This window comes from Cannabis sativa, chromosome 7 (assembly GCF_029168945.1).
Source record: "Cannabis sativa cultivar Pink pepper isolate KNU-18-1 chromosome 7, ASM2916894v1, whole genome shotgun sequence".
Classification (NCBI taxonomy): Eukaryota; Viridiplantae; Streptophyta; class Magnoliopsida; order Rosales; family Cannabaceae; genus Cannabis; species Cannabis sativa.
Genome location: NC_083607.1, coordinates 59038775 through 59050525, shown reverse-complemented (window position 1 = coordinate 59050525; position 11751 = coordinate 59038775). Strand labels below are relative to the sequence as shown.

General features: G+C 35.9%; 1 protein-coding gene across 1 annotated transcript; it reads left to right on the top strand.

Annotated features, from left to right (window-relative positions):
- Positions 1-6465: 6465 nt before the first annotated feature.
- Positions 6466-9533, top strand: LOC115696871 (pyruvate dehydrogenase E1 component subunit beta-3, chloroplastic). The gene is made up of 4 exons (XM_030623757.2): positions 6466-6889; positions 6969-7066; positions 7210-7253; positions 8247-9533. The coding sequence occupies exons 1-4, from the start codon at positions 6778-6780 to the stop codon at positions 9217-9219; spliced, it is 1227 nt and encodes a 408-aa protein (XP_030479617.2). The 5' UTR covers positions 6466-6777; the 3' UTR covers positions 9220-9533.
- Positions 9534-11751: the final 2218 nt, after the last annotated feature.

The window sequence follows — 11751 nt, the reverse complement described above, 5'->3', positions numbered from 1 at the left end:
TGCCTTCCTAAATGGTATTTTGAATGAGGAAGTTTATGTTGAGCAACCAAAAGGATTCGAAGATCCTCAATTTCCAGACCATGTATACAAACTTGAAAAAGCTTTGTATGGTCTGAAACAAGCTCCTCGAGCTTGGTATGAAAGGTTGACTCAATTTTTACTTTCTCATGGCTATCACAGAGGTAGTGTGGATAAAACTCTTTTCATCAAACATATAAAATCTGATTTTATCATTGCTCAAATATATGTTGATGATATAGTTTTTGGTTCTACATCTAACCATGAAGTGCAGGTATTTGTTGATCAAATGAAAAGTGAATTTGAAATGAGCATGGTTGGTGAGCTTAATTTCTTTCTGGGTCTTCAAGTGAGACAAATGGAAGGAGGTACATTTGTATCTCAAAGCAAGTATGCTAAGAACCTGGTCAAGAAATTTGGCCTTGAATCGGCTAAGCAGGTAAGTACTCCTATGAGCACCACACTGAAATTAACAAAAGATGAGAATGGAGTAAAGGTAGACACTACACTCTATCGTAGCATGATTGGAAGTCTTTTGTATTTAACTGCTAGTCGTCCTGATATACGTTACAGTGTGGGAGTGTGTGCTAGATATCAAAGTAATCCTATGGAATCTCATGTATCAGCTGTAAAAAGGATTATTAGATATGTTAATAGCACTCCTGATTATGGAATTTGGTACTCAAAAGATACCAATTCAAATCTTGCTTGTTTTAGTGATGCAGATTGGGCAGGAAATGCTGATGATCGAAAGAGCACAAGTGGAGGGTGCTTCTTCCTTGGGAATAATCTAGTATCTTGGCATAGCAAGAAACAGAATTCCATCTCCTTATCCATCGCCGAAGCCGAGTACATAGTCTGTGGCCGGTTGTTGCACTCAACTATTGTGGTTGAAACAAATGTTGATTGATTATGGGTTTGATTTGGGTGTTTTGACTATTTTTTGTGACAATACTAGTGCCATAAATATTTCCAAAAATCCTGTTCAACACTCTAGAACAAAGCACATTGATATAAGACACCACTTTATTAGGGAACTTGTTGAAAATAAATCATTGCAATTAGAATATGTTGATACTGAAAAACAATTAGCTGATATTTTTACCAAGGCCCTAGATGCAAGTCGCTTTGACTCCCTCAGAAAATCTTTGGGAGTTTGCATTGTTTAATTTTATCTGTTCATAATTCGTGTACAATAGTGTTATGTGATTCTTCTTTAGCTCTTAATCTTCTCTCATTGTATTTTGACAAAACATGTTTATGCTTTTGGAATATAATTAGTTAGGATCTCAGTCTGATCATACTTTGTGATGTTGTGTTAAAAGATTCTTGTTACTCTTTATTTGTGTCTAGGATTAAATAATGTTCTTATACAGAGTTGAGCAATTTTTGTTTCATTCTTGTCAGGCCCCTTGCTGGAATAGAGCTACCCATACTGAGGTGTGAAAGCCATCTGATGAGTAAGCTGGAACATTGTAATTAGCAACTATGATGAGGATGCACTACCATAGAAAAGGGCTACCTTCAGTATGGTGTGAAAGCATCCAGTTGCGGGATCAATTTGAAAAAGGCGAAAATGAAAAATCATGCCAAGGACAATGATCCTATTTTCACTGCACACACTTATGTCTGACAAGTGTGTTCATCTCTGTAAGTCTCCTCTATTAAAATTAAATTAATAATCCTGGTTCACAATTCTCAGTAACATGCATATCTTTTTCCTCAACATCAATTAAGTATGATCATTTCATGAGATTCTAATTAGTTATTTTCCTTGAAAGCATAACATGTAATCTACTTTGTCAATTGTCAATGATATTTGATTTCTCTGCTTGATTCGAATCACATATACTCACTGTACACATTATTTTTTTAATTTATTTTCGGTTTTATTTTAAAATAAAAAAAAAAGGAGGCGTGTGACTTGCTTCATGGGTCAAGGAAAATCTTGTGCATAAATGGTAAGTATCAACATTCATTCTTTCTTTGATTTATTATGATATTTTTCCAAGTAAAGATTAATCTTTATATGGTAATGTGTCTTTATTCTTGAAAGATTGCTTTATTTTTGGAAAAATTTGTTGGCATTTCTTGTTTCCTTTTATTTTTAAAAAAAAAAAGAAAGGGAAAGGGGAAAGGAGTTGAGAAGTGGGCGGTTTCCTCTTTTGGTTCATGGGCTGGCGGTTATCATTTGAATTTTCAAAATTGGTTTCCTTTTTCTTGTTTTGATTCCAAGGTTATATAAACCAAATTTTGTCACTTATTTCACCACCTACCCGAACCTTCTTCTTGTTTCTTTGTCAGACACTATTCATCTTCTCTTTCAGTTTCAAAATGGTGAGAACCAAGAATCTAGGGCACTCTAAAAAATTAGAAGAAACCGTTCCAACTCCTTCTAGTGCTCCCCCTGCTGCCTCAGTTCCTTCTCCTGCTGTTGCAAAGCCTGGAGATTCATCGCTTCCCCAGCGTGAATCTCAAGCCGTGAAGCCAAAACGTCCACTCAAGCAAGTAGCTCGCAAATCGGTAAGGCCCTATCGCACCTGGTCTTCCTCTTCTGAATCCTCGAAGGAATCTCCTCCTCCATTGGCTGTTCCTCCTCCTGCTGCATCAATGGCTGGCACCACTCCAACAGGCCCTTCCACTCGAACTCGAGCCCAGCAAGCCTCGGCTGAGAAAGAACTTCAAGCCTCTCAATCTCGAGAGAAGACTGCTCCTCCAGCCAAGAAGAAACTCAAGACTAATCCTCCCTCGGCTTCCTCGAGTTCCAGTTCAGAAGAAGAGGATCCAATGGAAGTCTCTTCAGACAAATCAGTATCTCTGCATACTGAGAAGGACAGTGAAGACACAGAACTCGAGCCAGAGCCTCCTCGTTCAAAACCGCCTGCAGCAAAGGCCTCTGCCGCCAAAGGCAAGCGGCCCATGGAAGATCCTCCCTCTGGTAATATCCCTTCCTCTATCTCTGGCTGTCCAACTTTTTACTATCGAGACAATGAGCGTGACTGGAATCTTTATGCAACTCGTAAGTTTGAAAGTGAGAGGAATTATGATTTGCATGCCCATCGTGTATATGGTATTGTAAAGTTCATTCAATTTCATCAATGGGAACACACTCTTACTGGTTTTATTGGATTTATTGCTAACATTATTAAAGAGTTTTATGCTAATCTTACTGATGATTTCCTTGATGAGAACTCTAGACTGTATAGAAGAGTGTATGTTAGGGGTCACTGGTTCTCATTTTCTGAAAAGGACATTGCCCAGGCTCTGCAATTGCCTGAGAATGTTTCCAATGCTGTGATGGCCATGGATCGTGACTTGATGCACTCTGAACTCACTGGAGCTCGTTCAGAATTGAAACCAGGGGAGAGTCTTCGAATTACTCACCTCACTTTTGCTCATGCTTCCCTTATGCGGTTTGCACTAAGCAATTGGGTTCCAAATTCGAACAAGACCGTGGTGTCTCAAGAAGTGGCTACACTCCTATACCGCATCACCTCTGGAACTTCCATTGATCTAGCCTCTCATATTCTCAACTAGATTGTCTCCTTTCGAAGAGGTAAAAAGCCAACCTTCAAACTTGTATTTCCAAATCTCATCTATAAGGTTTTATCCTCTCAGAAGAATGTGGCCCAAGAACATGAAACTCTTGAGCCTCCCATCACTGGCCCTACATTCCAACCTTCTGAATATTTTGATGGTGTGTTCCAAAAACGGCCAAAGGCTGGTCTTCTTCTTGCTTCTGGGTGCAAGTTCGGAGCTCTGGCTTTGCGAGCTCTGGAAGTCAAGTCTGAACTTCAGAATGTGTACACTCGTCTTGAAGCAATGGCTGATGTCCAGCTTGACATGTCCAGGCAACTGACCACCATGATTAAACTCTCCAAAAATTAAAGTATTATAGTTTGTTTCTTTTTCCTTAAACTTTGGTCTATTTTTGTTCTTTGTTTACTTTGGCCCTCCGATAAACAAAAAGGGGGAGAGATATTTATTTTTTGGTTTGTTGCCCAACTCTGGACCCTCTTTTTCAGGGGGAGTTGTGGTGTGTTAGTACTTGTGAACTTAATGTTTCTTAATATTTAAAGTTAGCATGTTCTTTGTTTTTATTGTGATATTCGATTGTGTTACTCAGGGGGAGTAGTATCATTTGCTCTTGCTAACTTTGCATTGCAGGTACTTTATGGAAAAAATTATTTTGTTCATCTAAAGTGCCAAAGGGGGAGATTGTAAAGTCTTTTTTTGGCAAGTTAGGTGTCAAAATAATTTTTCCTTTTTATGGTAAGATTGCTATGCATTCATTTTCGAAATCTTACCTCTTTTAATTCGGTTATTAGTTGCCATTTTCCTTGTTTGGAAAGTTGCACTTTCAGCTGAACTTTCCTTTGTTGAAAACTTCTCAAAAGATAAGGAATTCTCTTTTGGAAAGTTGTCTTTTTTAGGGAAACCTTGTTTATTGCCTTTTCCTTATTGATTTCGATTGTATCTTGATACAATCAGAATATCTAATCTGTTTTTGGCAGGAATCAAGAATTGAAAGAAGATTGGACCCGATTTTAGTAAGTTTCCCGTTTAAGGCGGATACGCTTCGTCAGCAACCGAATCTGATGTAGCAGATCGTGTTTCGTTTGGAAAGTTTTTGTACAGCTGCTAATTCGATCTTGGGGTTGCCTCTTTGGTTTCTATGATCTATAAATAGAGCCTAGAGAGCAACCATTCGAATTACCTCTTCCATTATTCATTTTTTGCATTTATCTTTTGTGAGAAGAGAGTGTTTCTTTGTTTTGTGAGAGCCTAGTTGTTCACCTAGGTTCTAGTTGTTCTATTTCTGTTCTTACTCTATCCTAGAGGTTGTGAAGAACTACTTGACTGAACAAGAGATTGGTCTTCGAGAGAAGACTTGATTAAGCCTTACTTCGGGAGGAAGTAAGCACTTGGTCTTCGGGAGAAGACTTGCTAAAGCCTTACTTCGGGAGGAAGTAAGCACTCACACTTCAAAGACGAAGGGAGTTCGGGCTTGAAGGTGTTTCAAGAAGTCAGATTCATAAAGTGGATTACAAAGGATTGCGGCAATACTTTAGAGGGAGTCTAAACTTGTTTAAGTCAATTGTCTTTGTAATTTTGATACTTTATTAATTGATTTCATTCTCTGGGCGTGGCCCCGTGGACTAGGAGTGTTCGTGAGAACACTGATACCACGTATAAATCTCTTGTGTCAAGTTATTTATTTTTCTGCAAATATTTTATATTCTGCCTGTTCAGTTGTGCTGTAGCAGAATTACTTTCTGCTGCTGCAAACGCTTACAGTTTTTATATTTTCTTATATACAACTGACATTTGCAAAAACACGGTTTTTCAAATATTTTTTTAAATAGTTTTTGTCTTAATCAATCTTTTGAATTACAACCAGACCCGGACCAAAATCCCCTCCTCACGGCCTTGGCGCTGAACCCAGCTTCTAACCTGAACCCGAATCCCATCCCGGATCTTGACCTGACTTAAATAAAATCAAAAAATAAAAATAAAAATAAACTTTACAAAACACACTTTTGTTTTCTGTTTTTAAAATTGAAAAACAAAAGTAGTTACAGAACGTATTTTTATTTTTTAAAAATAAATTTTTTAAAAACAAAAATTTTACTTTCATTTTGTGATTAAAAAATTAAAAAACAAAAGTGTTACCAAACGGCACCATAGTTTGATGTGCTTTTAAAAATAGAACATTACTATTAGTTATTAGTAGTGTCTAATACTTTTCATAGGTGACGTCTTACAATTAGTTAACAATATTTTTTAAAAATTATTTTTTCAAGTTATATGGACTCGATACTTAATTAACAATTAGTTAACAATACTTAATTACATACTATAATACCTAAAAAAAGGTACTAGACACAGTAGCTTTTAGCAATTCTAAAAATTGAGTACTCTCTAATGATTAAAAATAGTTCGATTAATGAATTGGTTGTACGAATGACCTATGAACAAAATTTATTTCCTATTTTTATATAAATAAAAAATATATAGAAATAGCTTAGTTGGTGGAATTTCCCAAATGCCAAAATTAATTAACCATTTCCTCCAACTACAACACAGCAATCAAAATTAAGTAAAGGCAAATCAGTCGGGTCGGGTCGGATCTAAGCTGGAGATGATCAGATACACAGACCACCCACTAAGCTAAACTAACCAATTACATACCAGCATGAGTCCACATCAGCAGATTAACGGACCCCACAAAGACATTACATTTACAACGACCTTTTCTTGTTAGGGTTGGTCCCAGGTAGGCTACCTAGTCCCAACCAACTTGTATCCTTTCACCCAATCAAAACCTTCCACGTATTCTCACAAAAACCATTACCTGACGTGGCAAACTTTCATTGGTTTTAATTTTTAGCTGCACGTAGTTACGGAAACACTGTTAACTGATCAAAATTTCAAAAAAAAAAAAAAAGAGAGAGAGAGAGATGGAGGCGATGGAAACTATGTGAGAAAGCTTTTGTTAATATGTGGCAGCTAAGGGCTTTCTCTCTCCTTCTCTCTGTATCGACTTTCTCTCTCCTCTTCCCATTCTTCTTCTTCTTCTTCAATTAAATCGCCTAAAAGCTAAGTGGAGCAACGTGAATAAATCCACAACACCCATTTCTTGCTTCCTCAGTTTCTCCGTCCTCTCTTTCTCTCTCTATATCTATATATATATTGTTATATAAATATACAGAGAGAGTTCAGTTTGGTTGCTCTGCTCTGCTCAATTCCCATTTCGAAATGGCAACCATTTTTCAGGGTATTGGTGCTGCCACGGCTTTATCAGCTACCTCAAAGTCTAACACTTTGGATTCGACAAAATTCCATCTCCAATCTCGTAGATCTCTCTCAGGTACGACTGATTTTCGGCATTTGGGTTTTTGTTATTATTGCTTTTTCTGAGATGGGTTTTGTTTAATTCTTTGATTCAGAGAGGAAAGCTAGCTTCTTTTGTGTCAGATCCCAGCTGAACTCTGGTTTGAATCCGAAAGCTCGACGGGCTGATCACCTTGTTATGAACGCTGTTGCTGTATAACATTCTTGCCCCTTTTCTCTTTCGATTTTTGTTTTGGGTTTGCGTTTTTCTCTTAGTTTTTTTTTTATTGAATTGAGTTTGTGGAATGCTTTGTTTGGGTTTTCATTGTTTGTTCTTTTGATTTTGGTTTTTTGTAGACCAAGACAGATAACTCTGCGGCTTCGACAGCATCGAAACCAGGGTATGATTCTCTTTCGTTAAATTAAAGCTCAAACATATTGCAATGTTTGTTTATTATGTTATTTTCATCATTTCTTGCTTTAAAATTGTTATTATAAGGACATGCATAAACTTCAATTTTAACCAGTTTTTTGTGCTTGATTTTGCTATAGAAAGATAATTGGTATGATGTGTGTTGTTACTGTTTAATATGTTGTTTAATGATATCTAGTTGTTGGTGAAAAGTGGTTTGGTTTCCTAAGTTCTGTGATTTGTAAGAAAATTATATTTTCTTTTAAAAGGAAAAGCTTTTTCTTTTTCTAGTTATTTTAATATTTCTCTCTGAGATCCATTATTAAGCTCTGCTATGTGTGATTACTTAGAATGTCATAAGTAAAATTTTAACTACTTTTCTTATTTATTTGTTTACATACTAAAGAAATGGTGTAGAATACTGACTTTTAGGTCAACAGTTTTTATTGGTTGAGAAACTAAATTTGATAAATGGTACTAAGCTTGAATAGTTAAATAAGACTCTGAGTAATTATGTTAGAATCTCTGCTATGTGTGATTACAAATATATATTTGAATCTCATTACTAAAGTTTTTTTTAACTACTTTTATTTGTTTATATACTAGAGAAATGGTGTAGAATACTGACTTTGAGGTTAACAGGTTATATTGGTTGAGAAACTAAATTTGATATATGGGACTAAACTTAAGTAGTTAAATAAGACTCTGAATAAACATGTTAGAAAATTGTATGCAGCATTTTTCAAATAAGCCACCATTAAAACTATTTTATCGGCCAAATTTTTACCATATGTTTGATGTGTTGTGTTCTTAGATAGATGTATGTTCTATCTTAATGTTTATGATATCTCTGGAATTATTCATAGTGATGTGGTCCTCGGTAATTTCTTTCTACCAATTATATTATGCTAATCCTAAGTTGTAATAACATTTGATTAATTAAGCCAGGTGTTAACTATGCTTCTGTGTAATTTTCATTCAGCCATGAACTTCTACTTTTTGAAGCCTTAAGAGAAGGTTTGGATGAAGAAATGGAAAGGGATGCTACTGTTTGCGTTATGGGCGAAGATGTTGGGCACTATGGAGGTTCTTACAAGGTGACTAAAGGTATGGCTGAAAAGTATGGGGATCTCAGGGTTCTTGACACCCCTATTGCTGAGAATTCCTTTACAGGTATGGGAATTGGAGCTGCCATGACTGGTCTGCGACCAGTTGTTGAAGGTATGAACATGGGATTTCTGCTCCTGGCTTTTAACCAGATCTCTAACAACTGTGGTATGCTTCATTACACATCTGGTGGTCAGTTCAAGATACCAATAGTTATTCGAGGACCTGGTGGAGTGGGTAGGCAGCTTGGGGCTGAGCACTCGCAGCGTTTGGAGTCCTATTTTCAATCTATTCCTGGAATTCAAATGGTTGCATGCTCGACCCCATATAATGCTAAGGGCTTAATGAAAGCCGCTATTAGAAGTGAGAACCCAGTGATTCTCTTTGAGCACGTGTTGCTTTACAATCTCAAGGAAAGAATTCCAGATGAAGAATATATCTGTAATCTCGAAGAAGCTGAAATGGTAAGGCCTGGAGAGCATGTCACCATACTAACATACTCCCGAATGAGGTATCACGTGATGCAGGCTGCGAAAACTTTGGTAAACAAGGGTTATGATCCCGAAGTGATTGATATCAGGTCATTGAAGCCATTCGATCTTCACACAATCGGTAACTCTGTGAAGAAGACACACCGCGTGCTGATTGTAGAGGAATGCATGAGAACTGGTGGCATTGGTGCCAGCTTAACAACAGCAATCAACGAAAACTTCCACGATTATCTGGACGCCCCAATTATTTGTCTGTCTTCGCAGGATGTTCCAACCCCATATGCCGGGTCACTAGAGGAATGGACTGTGGTTCAGCCTGCCCAAATCGTCACTGCAGTCGAACAACTCTGTCAGTAATTTGAAGCACCCGAAATGAGCATAAAATGGTTCCCACCTGAGAAACTTTCAGCTTAAAGTTATGAATTTTTTGTTGTAATTGAGTTCAGGTATTAGTTATTTGGTGGTGTTATAAGAACTAGTAACTACTACTTATGGTGTCTAAGGTTTCCTTCCTACGTTGGTTTTGCTTTCTTTTTTGTTTTCTTTTTTTGGTTTAGTTAAATGAAATGTAAGGCTCAGTCCCTTGGCCAAGGAAGAGTGAAATCACCATTTTATTAGAACGACAAACTAACTACTACTTGTTGCGTTCAACTAAAACGACTTTGAAGCTAGCAATATGGCTTACTTTATGAGCTGCAACATGTTTCAATTAAATTATCCTTTATACTATTTTTTTTTCCTTTCAAATTTACGGTTTAGGTTGTTCCGGTGATTTTTATGTAAATTTTACTTGTGATTTATGTTGCTTTATGTGAATTTTCGTAAAAATGCAAAAAAGAAAAATAAAAAAAAATAACTGCTTTGAAGTATAAAAATAAAAAAAATTCTTATTTTTATTTTGAGAAAAGTACAACTTAACTGAATTTTCTTTGGAAAATTTTCAAAATTAGGAAACAAACCATTAGTGATAATTAAATTATAAAGCTATATTAAATTTTAAATTTTAATATTTTTTCTAATAATGAGTCCTAAACTTTTTTTTACTCTTAGTAACACAAGAAAACAAATTAATATTGTAGAATGTTAAGTGTTCTAATTATTTTGACCTTAATAAATAATAATTTTAATTTATTTATTTATTTTGCGATTAGTTTTCTAAATGCATATTTTGATTGAATAAATTACATTGGAATTCAAAAGAAAAATCTATAAAAGAAAATTCATATAATTTTAAATTTACTGTCATCACCGTATTTAATTATTTTTATACAATAAAGAGTCATGATTCTTTTGTTAGTTATTAGAAAAAATAAAATAAAAAAGAGAAAATTAATAATAATAATAACAATAATTGTAATCCTTGTTCCCGGACAAGGAAATATGTGACATAAGAAGAGAAGTACGACTTAAAACAATCTTTCAATAAGTATCTTCCGTGAAACCAGATCATGGAGAGGAGCGAATCCAAAGATAAATCAAGGATAAAGGATACACGAAGATTTACCTAGCCTCAGCATGCCATCCGAGACACAGGAGGCTTACCCTTACTCTGGGATCCGAGGTTGCCCAGGATCAAAGTTTGCCCAAAGCGATACCTGAAGGGTTACTCGAAGGGCCTATCGTGGATGCTGACCACCTAAAAGAAAGACGGACGTCTACCTTGAGGATAAACCCAGACCGCCCAGCGACAATTATGCTTTTTTTTTTACACGGGATCAGATCTTGTCTTTTGTGTCAGGCTATGGTAGTGCGCACACCCCTACACTTTTTTTCCAGACAATTATTTCAGGGATTTACTTTTCAAGGTTTTACTTTTTTAGGTTTCTGAAGTGGTTGCAGTGCTAGTTGCAATAGGAGTTTCTATACGATTTTTTGTTGCAATTTAGGTTGCAGCGCTAGTTGCAATAGAGGTTTCTATGTAGAATTTCGTAAAAAAAAAAAAAAATTGTTTTGAAGTGTAAAAATAAAAAAAAAAAACCCAAAAAAAAAGAAAGAAAGGTAAGAAAAAACCCTAAAATCTCTCAATTCTCTTTCTCTGAAAATTATCCGTTGAGACTTGAGAGAGAGACGTTAGGGTTTCCATGGCAATAACAATCACAATCGCAATCTAATAGGACCACCATCGACTGCCGAAACCTAAGGACGGAGGCTGCTTAAATCTGGTTTCCATCCACGTCATGGAAAGGAGAAGAGATTTCAATTTCAATTAGAATTACATTGAATTAGAACATATATATAGTAATTGTATGGGGGATTAAATGGTCCCTTAGGTTTTCAATAGACCAATTGCTCAAATATTGATCTTCCGTTTGAATTTGTCTTTTCTCTGTACATTTTTGTTTGAGGTCTTGAATTTATTTTAGTCTAGAGTCAACTACTGATGATGTGAATTTGATTGATGAAAAGACCAGAAATTCTGAATCTCCAGATAAGAAAGAGTCCTCTCCTCCAAATTTGGATTGGATCAAATTCAAGACAACAGTCCATGGCATTTGATTTGATCTTACTCCATAACAGAATTACTATTTGGATTGATTCTTCTTTTTCAAAGAAGGGTGTGTGTATTGATATTTTAGTCTAACTAAGAGGTAGAGCAGTTTATATTGAAAATGTGATTTGTTGGATTTTAAAATGAAGTGAGAAAAGACGGAACTGTGTTGTTGCGTCTGCAAACATCTCGAGTAGCTTGGTAAGTTTCAAATAGAAATATGCTTATGTATTGTTCAGGCCAATCTCTAAAGAAGAACCACTAAACACCATAATCATTCCAAACACATTTGATGGAGAAGAGAAAATCTGGATTGTGTTAAAGGCTAATTTCCAAGAAAGAACCATTGAACACCATAATCATTCCAAACACACATTTGTGTGTGGAATTTCTTGTCTGTT